The sequence below is a fragment of the Camelus bactrianus genome, chromosome 22, assembly GCF_048773025.1.
Source record: "Camelus bactrianus isolate YW-2024 breed Bactrian camel chromosome 22, ASM4877302v1, whole genome shotgun sequence".
In the NCBI taxonomy this organism is placed as follows: domain Eukaryota; kingdom Metazoa; phylum Chordata; class Mammalia; order Artiodactyla; family Camelidae; genus Camelus; species Camelus bactrianus.
This window is the reverse complement of record NC_133560.1, coordinates 27,360,975-27,376,310: the sequence shown is the minus strand read 5'-3', so window position 1 is coordinate 27,376,310 and position 15,336 is coordinate 27,360,975. Positions and strand designations below refer to the sequence as shown.

Genomic DNA, 15,336 nt, shown 5'->3' with positions numbered 1-15,336 from the left:
AGAGGAAAATTAGGCTATCGAAGAATCTGTGGACATATATTAAGACCACTGCATTGGTCTGCTGCCTCTAGGGGCCACACTCCTGATGCACTGAACAAAGGTTGTAGAAGACAGTGTAGGCCCTGGCAGTCCCTCCCCACTGGCAGCACCACCCCACATCACTGCCTCCCCTTCGCAGTGCTCTTTTGGCATAGAGGCCATTGTTACCTTCATTTTCCAGATGAAGAAACTGAGGCCCTGAGAGGCAAGTCACCTCCCAAGGTAACCTTAGGGATACCTTGCAGAGTAAGGATTTGACCCCAACTCCTATTACTGTAAATAGCCAAGCCCTGGAGCTTTTCCTTTGTGCCAGGCTTCGTTCTAAGCATGTCACATCAGCCCCATGAAAGAGATCCTACTGTCATGGGGCCCATTTTACAGATGGGAGTGTTGAGGCATAGAGAACTTGAGAACTTGCCCAGGACCACACATGACTAGCAAGTGGTGGAGATGGGATTTGAACCCCTGGCGATCTGGTGCCTGAGTCTGTGTTTATCATCCAGTGCTTCCCCCAGACATAACACAGCTCTGTTTATCGTTCTTCTTGGCAGACTTTGCTGTGTTTTCATGCTGGCTCCTAACTGCAGCCTCACCAGCTAGGGTCTCTGGATGCACAGGTGGAACCATTAATGAATCTTCTTCAGTGACCGTAACTCCAAGGTGGATGTTTTACCTTGCATGGAACAAAAAGCAGAATACAGAAACAAGTGCGGCTCTTCATCCCAAGAACTCGGGCTGGCCTTTGCACCTCACTTTTAGCTTCTAGGGGATGCCTTTGGTACCTGCCCACAGCTGTGACCCTCAACCCCTCACGGCACACTAGACCGACATTTGCCAGCCGTTGTGTTTTGTTATCAACAGGATTACTATCTGGAGTTCATTCTACCTGCTTGGAAGCCGAGCCTGAGGTGTCTTGGGTTGGCACAAGCCTCGTCAGTGACTGACAGTAGCTGGTGGATAAATACCTGAGCTCCCTCAGCCCTGAGTTTGGTTAACTCTAAAGTGTGTGCTCTTCCAAAAGTGCCTAACCAGGTTAAGTTTCAGTTTTGTATTGGGTAACTTGCTTGATAACACATTTACTGTGGGGGTCTCTCTCCTTCCCACTCTCACTTCCTCCAACCCTGGCTGGAGTTTCTTTGGGTCATTTCCCTGATGAACTACCTTACTAGAATCCTTGTCTCAGCATCTGCATCTGGGAGACCCTAACTAAGACATTCCTAGACCACCATATTTGTGAGATGGAGCATGCTCGTGTGTGTGTGTGTGTGTGTGTGTGTGTGTGTGTGATGCGTTGGGGGTGAGTGCTGGAAATGAGGGGGTGTCACTGTCCAGTGATGAGATATAGTGGAGAGCTGAAGGTAAGTAAAATAATGAGAGCTCTAGATCTTGGAGGCAAAGGGTCCTGGATTCAAATCTCAAGTCCAGGCAATCTTGGACAAGTCACATGTCCTCTGCAAGCCTCAGTTTCCTTTTTTTATTGTATTTAAAAAAAAACATAATGGGTGGGGGTAGGAATCCTTACTTAATTGACATAATTAAATTAAATTTTATTGGAAACATGTCTAGCTTGGTGCCTGGTACTTGAAGGCTACGGTGGTTATTTTTATGGGACAGGCTGGGAAGGCACCCATGAGTTTGGGGCTCGCTTCATTGGGGATGGGTAGCAGAAACCCCTCTATTACTGGGTGGAGTGGAATAAGGTGATGAAAGACGGGAGATAGATGTTGGTGGGGAAAGAAAAAAGTGAGCAGGAAGGCAGAAGAGAGGGAGGTAGGAACACCCACACAGGGATCCACCAGCCAGAACAACTTCTCTTCACTGCGTAGAAAGGGGAAAGTGAGGGGTTTACCACACTGCCTTTCTGAGCGGTGGCCACTCAGCAAAAAGCCGTGGTGCTCTGGCTGGGTTGTGCAATTCTGGGTCTGTCCTTCCCCTCTCTGCACACCCTCTGTTATTGAAAACCCTGGGAACAGAGAGAAGGTTCTCCACTCTGAATGACAGAACACAGCGTGATGCGGGGCTTCAGGTTCCTCCTCTTTTGGGGTGAGTGTGAGGCCGAGTGGGGGATCTGGGAGAAACCTGCACCGGAAACAGATTGTAGGGGAAAAGGAGGGCCTCAGACTGTCCAGCTAGGAGATCATAATTCTATGCTGGACACTGCAAACGCTTTCATGGGGGAACCTTTGACAAAAATCATTCAGTTCAGGGACTTTACCTGTCAAGGCAGAATTTCATTATAGTCATTGGTTTGATGTGGGTTTCCCGAGCACCTACTATGTGACGGCGCTGTTGTAGGTACTGAGGATAGAGTGGTGAACAAACAGACGTGGTTCCTGCCCTTGCGATGCTGGCTTACTGGTAAGATGAGGCAGGCAGAAAGGAAGCCGCTAGTGTAACAGCCTCTGCCCACTTAGCACCGTCCTAAGTTCCTCAAACAGAGAATGTATTCAGTCTTCACTAAATCCCTCTGATGCTGGGTCATTAGCAGCTCATTTTACAAAGGAAAAAATGAGGTGAAAGGCATTAAGGACCACTTAGCTAGCAAGGAGGAGAGCCCGGGGTTAAGCCCAGGCAATCGCAGCTTTATCTACAAAGCAGAAACAGACTCACAGACACAGAGAAAAACTTACGGCTACCAGGGGTTAAAGGTGGTGGGGGGGAGGGATAAACTTGGATTTTGAAAATTGCACCTCTTGGGGGAGTGATGGAAAGTTAGCCACCTTGATTGTGGTGGTGGTTTCGTGGGTGTAGGCACCTATCAGAATTCATCAGATTGTACACCTGAAATATGTGTAGTTTACTGTACAGGAATCGTGCCACAATAAAGGTGTTTAGAAAAATAAATAAGTGTATTTTTGAGAATTAGCTGGAATTCTTTCTATTTGAAAAGAAAATGAAGATAATACGAACAAAACGAGAAAGAAAAAAAAAGCTTAGAGCAGGAAAGCAGGAAAGGTTGCTGTGAAGACTGTATAAAGTACCTTAGGTTTGTCACTCAGTTGGGGTTTTGTAGGCTCATCAAAGCTGATCCTTTGAGGCCACACCAGGCATAATTGTTCAGGTTGAGTCCAAGGAGCTTCCTGATGGGTTATGGTGTTTTTTCCTTTTCTTTCTTCATAGGGTATTGTGGCGTGTGCAGCTGGGGAATGTCCACGTTATCCCCACTGGAATCCGTGACATGGGGTAAGTTGGACAAAGAGAATTCACATGCCCAGCGTGGTGGGGAGGAGACCCTTCTCTCCTAGGAGGCTGAGCCGCAGCTGGACGCTTGCTAGGAGCTAGTCGGTGGCCGAGCAAGGGATAACATCCAGGTCTCCTGGCTCCCACCCAGGCTCTTTCCTTTGTGCCTTAAACTGGCTGTGTGACCTTAGGCAAGTCGCACAACCTCTCTGATCTTCAGTTTCCTCAGCTGTGAAATACAGGTAACATGAGATCTATCTCACTGGGGTGTTGTGAAGCTTAAAAATCAAAAGAGGCCATTTTGTAAACTATCTAGTATGCATGATAAGATAAATGCCGGTGAGGTGGGAATGGGGTTGGAATGACTCAAACTACAGCTCAGTGTGAGAAAAGTTGTATTTTTTAGTGTTTTGTTAAGTATTCTCACCTTTCACATAAGCTCCTGCTGGACCCAGGAGGAGAAACCTTGTCGGTTCTCAGCGTTCTCAGTGCCTCAGTTTCCGGGCTCAGTCTCGCTTGGGAAACTGTCTACATTGAGTAAAGAGTTGCTCTTTCAAACTGTCTACTCTTGTCGCTCCCAAGATGGCGTGTGGGTGTTGGCACAGGGGCAGCTTGCAAGTTGGGATCTCGGGGCTGTGGAGTGTGGACTCAATGAGGTGTTTTGTCCTGGTGGGGCCATGGTCCCATCTCATTTGTCCAGCAATCCTCTTGGAAGCTTTTTATCTCCCAGGGTCCATGTAGGAGCTCCTGGTTTCCATGTTCAGGCTACAGCAAACCGGACAGGTTTTCTTGGGTCACCTGCTATCTATCTCCTTCTGCTGGTTCTAACCCTTGGCTCACGCATCATGTTGGATGCAGCAATAGCAGGAAGCAAGATTCTGTTGGAAGAGGTTGGCCCCTAGCCTTGACATTCCTTAAAGTATCCATTTCTATCTGGAAGTTTCTGAGGTGACCCATCTCATCTGACATTTAACCCTGGGGCGAGGTGGCAGAAGATGAGGAAGTCCTCCTCCTTCTAACTCTCCATCAGCTCCCTGCAGCTTTCTTCCTTCCTATATTACAGGCATTTCCCTTACAGCTCGCCCCGAGTCTGCTCTACACCACAGCTCAATGCAAACTCTATCTTCCACTCCTTCAATCCTGGCAGCTGAAAAAAAAATTTTTTATTGAGATATAATCGAGATACAACATTGTGCAAACTTAAGATGTACACTGTGTTGATTGGATACACATGTTTTGCAAAATGATTACCACCATAGCATTAGCTAATATCTTCATCATATCATATAATTACTGTTTTTTTTTTTGTGTGGTGAGAACTTTTAAGATCTACTCTCTTAGCAAATTTCAAGTATATCATACAGTATTGTTAGTTATACTCACGATGCTGTATGTTAGACCCCCAAAACTGATTCGTCTTATTTTAAAATTTTTATTGTTATTTATTTTTGTTGTTGTTGTTGTTAATGGAGGTTCTGGGGATTGAACCCAAGACCTTGTGCGTGCTAAGCCTGCACCCTACCACTGAGCTCTACCCCCAACCCCTGATTCATTTATACAGCTTTGCTTTCAAGACTATTCTCTTGCTGGGAATGCAACATCCAGTTTGGTAATTAAAACCTGAACAATACTGTTTTGCTCTCATTGTGTGTCTGCTGCTAAGACTTCTTTTTTTTTTGTTTGTTTGACAACACAACATGATTATATTTCAATACACAACCAAAATATAAAACACTATTGTAAACTGATGGTAAAAAACATGGTTGCTAAGACATCTTAATTTTTCCAGAGTGAGAGGAAATCTTTTGGCAGAATGGGCTTGGGGAGGGGGCTCACATCCATATAAGTGGAAAACAGAAGTCACATCAATGTATTTCCAAAGAAATATATGTGTTTTAAATCAAGTCATCCTTGATTTAAAAAAAAACTATCATTATTATCACATTTTTTCTGCTGTAAGCTACCACAAGATCTTGTATATATTTCCCTGTGCTACACAGTATAGTCTTTATGTATTCTACATATGCCTGTCAGTATCTACAAAGTTTGAACTCCCAGTCTATCTCTTCCCATCCTCCACCCCCTTGGCAACCACAAGTTTGTATTCTATGTCTATGAGTCTGTTACTGGTTTGTATTTATGTTCTTTTTTTTTTTTTTTTTTTTAGATTCCACATATGAGCGATCTCATGTGGTATTTTTCTTTCTCTTTCTGGCTTACTTCACTTAGAATGACAATCTCCAGGAGCATCCATGTTGCTGCAAATGGCGTTATGCTGTCGTTTTTATGGCTGAATAGTATTCCAATATATATATATATATACCACAACTTCTTTATCCAGTCATCTGTTGATGGGCATTAAGTTACTTCCATGTCTTGGCTATTGTAAATAGTGCTGCAATGAACATTGGGGTGCATGTATCTTTTCAAATTATAGTTTTCTCCAGGTATATGCTCAGGAGTGAGATTGCTGGATCATAGAGTAAGTTTATGTTTAGTTTTTAAAGGAATCCCCATACTGTTTTCCACAATGGCTGTACCAAACTACAGTCCCGCCCTTTTCTCCACACTCTCTCCAGCATTTATTGATTGTAGGCTTTTTCCCCCCAATCTGCAACCTCAATTCCCCCATCCCTGTAATGTAACATATTCACTGGTGCCAGGGGTTAGGACGTGCTCATCTTTGGTGCAGGGTAGGGGGCATTGTTCTGCCAACCATAGGAATGATAGTACTGGATGAATCTCTTCCCAGCTATGGCTTTGCCCTCTTTCAGCTCATAGTAGGGTGAAGATGATCACTGAAAAGTTAATCACTCAAATAATTGATCAATTATAATTGTGATAAGTTTCATAAAGAAGGGACACAGGGAGCTATGGGGGAGTCAGGGAAGTCTTCTTAGAGGAAGTGACATTTAAGTAAGACCTGAAGAACAAGTAGGAGCTGGTCAAGCAAAGCAGCGGCAAAGGGAACAGCATGTGCAAAGGCCCTGTGGTGGGAAGGCTAGAAATGGAGTGAAGGGAGACACAAGATGAGGCATAAGGATGTGGTTAGGTCTGGTCGCTGGGGGCTTTGTGGGTCATGTTGGATTTTAATTCTAAGTGCATCAGAGAGTATCATAGGCAGTGGTGGAGGGTAGATGATCACATTTGCATTCAGAGATGATTGCAGGGGACAATGGGGGATGTAGGCATGTGGGATCTAGAAGAAGATCTGTACCAAGCATTGGTGTGGAGATGGAGAGAAGTGGGTAGATATCAAACAATAATTGGGGGAGATCATCAGGCCTTGGGGACCAACTGGATGTGAGGGTGAGAGCTAAACAGGTAAATGGAGGTACAGAGAGGTGAGATCACATGCCCCAGGGCTGGACTGGATAGGATGTAGTTTTAACTGTTTCTGTAGAAACCGAATACTAACATCTGAGAAGTGTATTTCTTAGAAGTTTATTTCTCTCCCTCTGATAAATCTCCAACTCATAGATGAGATGAGTTGACAGGGCAACCCTGCCTAAGAGATCATCCTGGCTCCCAGGTGTCTTCTGACACATTACCTCTCCATCCTTTGGAGTTTTAACAAGTCATCACTCCCGTGGTTAAAGGATAGACCCCCTCACTCTATCCTGTTCCAGTCCAGGTGAAAGGGGAAAGAGGAAAGGGGAGGTGGGGAACATGCTCTTCCTTTGTACAAAAGGTGCTCAAGTCCCTTCTGCTTATTTCTGTTGGCCAGAATTTAGCCACATGTTCCCAGCTAGCTGCAAGAGAAGCTCAGACTACAGTCTAACAGGATGGTCATGCTATTAAAAAGAAGAGGGGGAGATGTGTCTGCGGGGGTAGCCATCAATCTCTGCTTTGAGTTTTACTGTTGGTAAAACAGGGCTAACCCAGGTCACTCTTGCTCCAAAGGCTGCAGTTTGGACTCTCATAGTCTTCTGTCTAGAGCTCTGATGCTAATGGCATGGTCCAAGGACCAGTGTCCTCAACATCATTCAGGGGCTTGTTAAAATTGCAGGATCCCTCCCCAGACCTTCTGAATCAGCATCTGATTTCCCATGATCTCCTGGGGGTTCCTGGTGAAGCAGATGCTCCTGGTCTGTGGATCCCGCCTGGAATAGCAAGTGTTCAGGACAGTGATCCTCACACTTTCATATGCGCAAAAGGCACCTGAGATGTTGGTAAAACACAGGTTCTGATTTAGTAGACCTGGGGTGGGGCCTGAGACTTTGCATTTCCATCAAACACCCAGGCGATGCTGACGCTACCGGCCCATGGACCACACCTGGAGCAGCAAGGGTCTGGGGTCTACAGCGTTTTTCACTGAGCATGCATAGTCACTGCGTCAGTTTCCCAGGGCTGCTGAAATAAATGACCACAAACCAGGCGGCTTACAACAACAGAAAGGTGTTCTCTCACAGTTCTGGAGGCCAGAAGTCTGAGATCAAGGTGCTTTCTCTGAAGGTTCTAGGGGAGAATCTGTTCCAAGGTCTCCAAGTGTCTCTCCGGTGTTGCCTGTAATCCTTGGCTGTAGAAGCATAGAAGCAGCCCTCCCATCTCTGCCTCCGTCTGCACGGGGTGATCTCCCTGTCTCTGCGCCTCTTCTCTTCTTGTAAAGACATCAGTCATATCAGATTAAGGGGCCATCCTACTCCAGCATAAACGCATCTTAACTTACATCTTAATTGCATCCACAAAGGCCCTATTTCCAAATTAGGTCACAGTCTCAGGGATCAGGAGTTAGGATGTCAGCATGTCTTTTGAGGGGGACACAATTCAACCCACAGCAGTCACCTTCCTCTTCTCACGCTGGCTTCCCTTGCAGCCCCGCTCAGTGCTCTAACCCCACATCTTTCTTCTACGCCGCCTAGATCCGAATGGGTGCAGAGATACCACCGTGTGCCCAGCGTACGCAACCTGCACCACCACTTCAGATAGTTACTACTGCTCTTGCAAAAACGGCTTCCTGGCCAGCAATGGACAGAAGCAGTTCAGGGGCCCAGGAGTGGAATGCAAAGGTGAGTTCCTGCCTCCTCCACAACGCTCCCCTCCCCCACACCGCTCCCCCTCCCCCACGCCGCATTGGGTAGGAAAATCAGGTGGAAGCTGGCTAAGCTGCAGATACAGGTACTTTTTCTTTTTTCTTCCTTCCTTCCTCCCTTGTCTGTCTTGTCTCTCTTTCTTAATTTCTTTCTAGTATAAAATGATCCCTGGTCTGTAAAAATTCCAATGCTAGAGATTAGCAATAGAATAAAAATAAAATTATGCTATTTGTCAATATCCAGAAATAACCACCAAATTTTTTTTTTCTGGTCGCCTCTCCATGCAAATAATAAGAATTTTCTACTGTTTCTGGAGTGTCAGGGCCCCAGGGAAGGGCTTTATGTGCATTTTCACATAAAACGGAGTGTAGACATTGTGACGGTCTCCACTAAACGGATGAGGAGATGGAGCCTTGGAGAGCCTTTATGATACAGAAATGAATGGAGGTGGCTGTGTTCCAATAAAACTTTATGTATACAAACAGGCAGTAGGCCGGATTTGACTCAAGGGCTGTAGTTTGCTGAGTTCTGAATAACATAATTTATTTATATTATTACAGTTCCCAGGCTGCCCCAAACTTTTTTTTTTTTTAATCTTTTTTTTTTTAATCTTTGGATTACACTTGATGGGCTATTCAGTAAACACAGTAGTGTTGTTGGCCACTGGCTTTAAAACATAGGGTGGGGTGGAAACAACATTCTCCATCTAGAAAATGATGGATACTCCAGCACAGATTTTGTCCTTTCTGTGTCCTTGACCCCTAGTATAGTGCCTAACACATTGTGAGTATTGAAGATATTTATCAGATGAAAGAACGTGCCACCTTGTGCTTTATGTCAACTCCAGATTCAATTACTCTGTACCTGACGGACACTTAGGTCTTTCTGATGTTTTGTTACTTCAAACAAAGGTGGAATGAACATTCCTGTGATCTTATCTTGATGTATAGTGGCCGATGGATCCAGATTTCTCTCTAACAGAGGAGTAGTTTGCTGGGAGGGCATTACAGCAGAGTTGCCTTGAAGTTGTATTTGCATGGCAAGTGTTTCTTTAGGGTGACTTGCAGAGTAGGGCTGAAGGATATTTGGGAAGGACCTCCCCGTGGTACCCTGACTGCACAATTTTATGGGTGCTTTGATGAGCAAATTCCTAGAGGATGGTTTGCAAAGTGTTCTGATTGTCCGCTGCTGGGTAACAGCAAACTTAGTGCATTAAAACGCAAGCAATTGTTTATTTTTGCTCATGAATGAATCTACTTTTGGGGCTGAGTTTGGTAAGGAAAACTTTTTTCCACATAGCGTCAGTTGAGTTGGCCCAACCAGGGACTAGAGGACCCACTTTGAAGGGGGCTTACTGATGTGGCTGGTAAGCAGGTGCTGGCTGCTGGCCGGCTGTCCCACCAAGGCCGTGGGCTGGAGGTCTCAGTTCTTCTGTATGTGAACTGCTTTTTCATGGCTGGTTGAGCTTCCTCACATTATGGCAACCGAGTCAAGCATGAACATCTCAAGAGAACAAGGTGGAAGTGTAAGATATTTTTGTGACTTAACAAGGTATTTTTATGACCTAGTGTCGCCACCACCATAGTCACAAAGACGCTCAGATTCCAGGGGAGGAAATATAGACACCCCTGCTTGATGGAAGGAGTACCAATTGAAGGGTATTGAACGAAGGGCATATGGAATGGTAGTCATTGTTTCAACCATCTTTGGGAAGTACAACCTGCTACACAAGATGAGGCAAATTTGTAACTCTGTAACTCTCTTTTTCTGTTCAGACATAGATGAATGTTCTCAAAGCCCCTCACCATGTGGTCCTAACTCAGTCTGCAAAAACCTGCGAGGGAGGTACAAGTGTAGCTGTTTGCCTGGTTTCTCTTCTCCCACCGGAAATAACTGGTCCCCAGAAAAGCCTGGTCATTTCGCCTGCACAGGTAACGCTCTCGGGGTCTCGGCACGGGGCTCTGTTGGACAGCTCCCGCTGGGTTGGGTGCATGTATTTCTAACCTTAGACACTCAGGCTTTTACCTGCTCACTCTCCTCTGCTGCTCGTCAGACAGTAACAAATGCCTCTACAGCTGGGTCTGCCCAGAGCGTTCTAAGTGTACTAGCTCTTTTGGAAGCCACAGTTGCAGTTGACAAGTTGGACTCATCTCTAACAACTCCATCTGTGAAGGTATAGCGGACCTGGTCTTCTTTATTTACCTACTCGATTTGTTAAGAATTACCTCATTTGATGATCCTATGTGATAGGGATTATGATCCTTGTTTCAGGAATGGTAAAATTGAGGCTCAGAGAGACAAAGTCACTTGCCCGAGGGTACACAGCTATTAAGTAGAAGAACCTGGCTTTGAACTCCTGTTGAGAGTCTACTATGAGTTAAGAAGTGGGTCCTGCAGTATGAAGAGTAACAGGGGGCTCTCTCCCTAGAGTGATTCCCCTCTCCCAGGTGGGGATATTAGCAATGTCTGGAGACACTGGTGTTGAGGTTGTTTGTGTGCTGCTGTCAACTGGTGGGCAGAGACCAGAGATCCTGCTAAAAATCCTATCCTACAGAATTTATCGCTGTGGCCAAGCCTAACTGCAAAGGAGGTTAGGAAGAAGGGGAAACATGGGTGCTGGGGGCATCAGTACTGGTGCCATGGGCAAGAATGGGTGGTCTCCTGTCCTCACTGCATCCTCTGCCTTGACCCGGGGTTCCATTTACTCTCACCAGATATGAATGAATGTGCCAGTCCCAGAACTTGCCCAGTGCATGCGACTTGCCACAACAGTTTAGGGAGCTATTCTTGTGTTTGCAACCAAGGATTTGGATCCAGCAATGGAAAAATGAGTTTTCAGGGCCCAGGAGAGACATGTGAAGGTAGGTGCAGAGGTCTGTTGGGCAATCAAGTCCTATCTGCTTGCAAAGACAGCAGTGGTGGGGGAGGAGTTGAGGAGGGTCTCAGCCGAGTTCAAAGCCCTCATCTGCAAAGCTGAGGCCAGTGATCATTCAGTCATGCACTCATTCAACATACACTTCTTGAGTACCAGGCACTATTCTATGGATGGAGGATACAGCAGTGAGTAACACAGACAAAATATTTGTTCTCCTGGAGCTTATTATCTAGTGTTGGTGGAGACAGATAACGAACAAAATAACTGCAGGAACATACTGTGTGTCAGGGACAGTTAAGACAGATGAAGGCAAAGAAGGCAGGAAAGGCGGGTAGGGAGTGCTGGGGGTGCGGTTCCCCTCGTAAGAGAGTGGCAGGGAAAGGCCGTGCTCAGAAGCTGGTATTTGAGAGAAGATCTGAAGGGAGTGAGATATTGGGTATCTGGGGACCGACGTTCCAGGAGCGGGGAACAGCAGGCACAAGGGCCTGGAGGCAGGATCCCAGGCATGGCACTGAGCTCTTCCGTATGTAGCTCATGAGTTCTCCCAAAAGCTTGATGCTACCAGTGATATTTTGTTATACCCATTTTACAGATGGGGAAACTGAGCCTCCACTGCGGTGGAGTCACCTCTCCCAAGGTCAGATAGGAAACAGGACAGTCAGGATTGAACCGTGCCTAGTGTGACTTCCGACCCCAGGCTCCCAACCACCACCATGCTCTTCTGCCTCTGAATGGGGCTGAAGCCCCCGGTAACTCAGGGTGGACTTGTGCAGGGCAGATATCAATGTAATCATCAAATTCTCAGACTCTGAGACTTCAGATAGTATGGAAATCTGTCCTCTAAAAGTTCCAGAGACAAGTGGAACCTGTATTTAAATCCTGGTTGTGCCTTTCATAAGCTATGTGACTGCACAATTTTTTCCCATTTTTGACTTGGCACAGTTTTGAAGCCTCACTTTCCTTCTCTGAAAAATTGAAAACATTAGTTTGCACCTCAAAGGGCTACAGTGAGCATTTGTTGAGTGGATACATGTAAAGGGTCTTCCTCATCGCCCGCCATAAAAAAAGTGCAACCTGTTTGCAGTTAAGTATTTTAAAATTTAGTTAAGAAATACTTACGTGGCTCTTGTCACATCCCAGGTTCTGTTCTGAGTGTTTACAGGTACTGTGTCATCTTACTTAATCCTCTCAACAGCCCTGTGAGGGGGGTTCTATTATTATTTCCGTTTCCCAGATGAGGAAGTGGGGACTCACAGAGATGAATTCTCTTGTCCAGTGTATTATTCAGCTCAGGCTGCTGTAACAAAGCACCATAGCCTGGGTGGCTTAAAACAACAGAAATTTATTATCTCACAGTCCTGGGGGCTGGGAGTCTGAGTCAGGGTGCCAGCACGGCAGGGTTCTGGAAGGAGCTGACTTCCTGGCTCGCAGACAGCTGCCTTCTTGCTGTGTCCTCACACGGCAGAGAGAGCTCCTGTGTTTCTTCCCCTTCTTGTAAGGACACTCATCTCATCATAAGGGCCCCACCCTCACGACCTCATCTAAACCTAAAGATCTTCCAAAGATTCTGCATCCAAACGCCATCCCATTGTGCGGTAGAGCTTCAGCATGTGACCCTAGGGGGAGGTACTTCCCTTCACGGCACCCGGCAACACACAGCTCACAAGGTGGCAGAGCCGGGCTTTGAGCTCATGACGCCCATGCTGTCCACCCCTCCGGTCTGATACAGCGATTCCTTGGAGAGGAATTGAGATTCATCAATGTAAGTGGGGAGCAATGAGCTTGAGGCTGAGGGAACCCAAGGAATCTGGACCATGAATTACGAAGGACTTAGAAGCAAAAGATGAGCTCAGCTGGGAACAGACCCTCAGGGTCTCATATGTTCTAATGAGGAGTGTGCACTTAATCCTGGGCCATGAGGAGCCTCATCAGGAAGTTGGCATAAACATGCCCCTGGATGCTTCCTTTTCCTAGTGATGAAATGTGTTTAAGAAGGAAACCCATTGGCTTTAGTCAGTGCTGGGGCTCTGAATGGCTGCTGTAGCCTCGCATCCTTCATCCTTTTGATTTTCTGCTTCGATGTGGATGAATTTTCCAGGAACTCAACTCTCTGTGGCCCCAGTGCTGTCTGCACTAACATCCTGGGAACATACAGTTGCTCCTGCTTGCCTGGGTTCTTTGCACCTGTGTTTTGGAGCCCTCAGAAACCTGCGGCTTTCAAATGTACAAGTAATTCTTCCAGCCGTTTTGGGGACTTCTCAGTGGATGTCAAACTACCCTGAAACAAAGTGGTTTACAACAATCATTGGTTCTTGCCCTTGAGTCTGTGGGTTGACCACCTGGTTTCTCTGGGGCACTGGGATGGTGGGCGGGTCCAAAAACGGCCTTGCTTACATGGCTGTCGTTGGCACTTGTCTCTGGCCCCTCAGTTTTCTTTATGGACTTTTCCTCATGGCTGCTTGGGCTTCTCAGAGTATGGTAGCGGGTTTTTAAGAAGCACAAGCTCAAAGAGGAAGAAAACAGAAACTGCCAGTCCTCAGAAGGCCTGGGCTTGGAAGTCCCTGAAGATTTTTTCTATCACACTGTGTTGATCAAGGGTCAGCCTAGATCCGGAGGCAGGGGGTGTAAACCCCCCAGCTCACTGGGGGGATACCATGCATGTAGAAAGCGGAAGGATCGATGGGTCCATCTTTAGAGTATCTTCTGTATTGCAGAACACAATTAATATTCTTGAACCCCCAGAGGAAATGCATGCTTCTTCCCATTTAAAACATTATATTTCTTCTTATCTGTTGCTTTGCACAAGCTGCTGACATTGTTAGTAGCAAAACAATGGAGGGGCCAAGCTGAAAGGGCGCCTTAGAGAGATTACTCCGTCTCTGAGGGCTCCTGGGAGCCAGTTCAGAATCCCCATCGTGGGCAAGAAAGCAGGGCTAAGGACTTCCACCTCTCCTTCAGTCAAATGCTTCACCCACACAGGTTTTACCCATACAGACTTCCTTGACCAAAAATGTTTTGGAAGCTATGCACCTAGTCCAGATCCAAGTGCAGAAAATGAATTCCATCTTTTCTCTCTGACAAGAGCTCACCCAGTCGATGCTTCACTGGTTGTGGATGTGGGGAGCTTACTGTTAGATGAAGTCCACTCCTTGGTTAGAGGTGTTTTCTGTGATACTAAGAGAAAACCACTTCCCCATATCTTCCAGCTATGATCATTCTTGTGTCCTTTGAAGCCTCCAAATTAGTCTGCATTCATATCACAAAGACTTCTCATCCCAGCTCTCCATGGTAATGGCCAGTGCAATATACCATATACCTGCGTAGGCTGCTAGAGCGGGTGTTGCCTATTTATTCTTCGTGTTTTGTGAGTTGACATAGAAATTTGAAAAATTGTGTACTTACCTCCCTCTAATCATTTTTCCCCTAGGACGTTGTATTTCATATATCCTCTATAAGCTCAGAAACCCTCAGAGGGAGAGGTAACTATGTTGCCACAGTGACCTGACATCACGCTGTATTGTTAGAGCAGGGTTTCTCAGCTTCAGCACTAGTGACTTTTTTTTTAAATTGAAGTATGGTTGATTTACAATGTTGTGTTAGTTTCTGGTGTACAGTATAGTGATTCAGTTACACACACACACATATATATGTGTGAATATATATATATATATTATTTTCATTATAGGTTATTACAAGATATTGATTGTAGTTTCCTGTGCTATACATTAGAACCTTGCTGTTTATGTATTTTATATATAGTAGTTTGTATCTGCTAATCCCCAAATCCTAATTTTTACCTTCCGCCAACACCTTCCCCTTTGGTAACCAGCTTGTTTTCTGTCTGTGAGTCTCTTTCTGCTTAGTAAATAAGTTCATTTGTATCATTTTTTTAGATTCCACATATAAATGGTATCATATGATATCTGTCTTTCTCTGCCTGACTTACTCCGGTTAGTATGATAAACTCTAGGTCCATCCATGTTGCTGCAAGTGGCATTTCATTCTTTTTTATGGCTGAGTAGTATTCCATTGGCTATATATACCATATCTGCTCTATCTAATTATCTGTCGATGGACATTTAGGTTGCATCCATGTCTTGACTATCATGAATTGGCACTATTGACTTTTGGGGCTGGTTAGCTTTATTGTGGGGATGCGGAGCTGTCCTGTACATTATAGGATCTTTGACAGCATTTTTGGGCTATACC

General features: G+C 45.7%; 1 protein-coding gene across 5 annotated transcripts in view; it reads left to right on the top strand.

Annotated features, from left to right (window-relative positions):
* Positions 1–1,933: 1,933 nt before the first annotated feature.
* ADGRE1 (adhesion G protein-coupled receptor E1) overlaps positions 1,934–15,336 on the top strand; it is a 38,479-nt gene continuing 25,076 nt past the window's right edge. For 2 of the 5 annotated variants that reach the window (XM_010966788.3, XM_010966785.3), the window contains exons 1-5: positions 1,934–2,082; positions 3,160–3,222; positions 8,082–8,228; positions 10,028–10,183; positions 10,967–11,113. In XM_010966788.3, coding sequence (XP_010965090.1) covers positions 2,034–2,082; positions 3,160–3,222; positions 8,082–8,228; positions 10,028–10,183; positions 10,967–11,113 — 562 coding nt within the window. In that variant the 5' untranslated portion in view covers positions 1,934–2,033. Of the gene's footprint in view, positions 2,083–2,208; positions 2,398–3,159; positions 3,223–8,081; positions 8,229–10,027; positions 10,184–10,966; positions 11,114–15,336 lie in introns of those variants that run through there. The other 3 variants (XM_010966790.3, XM_010966789.3, XM_074350942.1) reach the window with 2 other exon arrangements.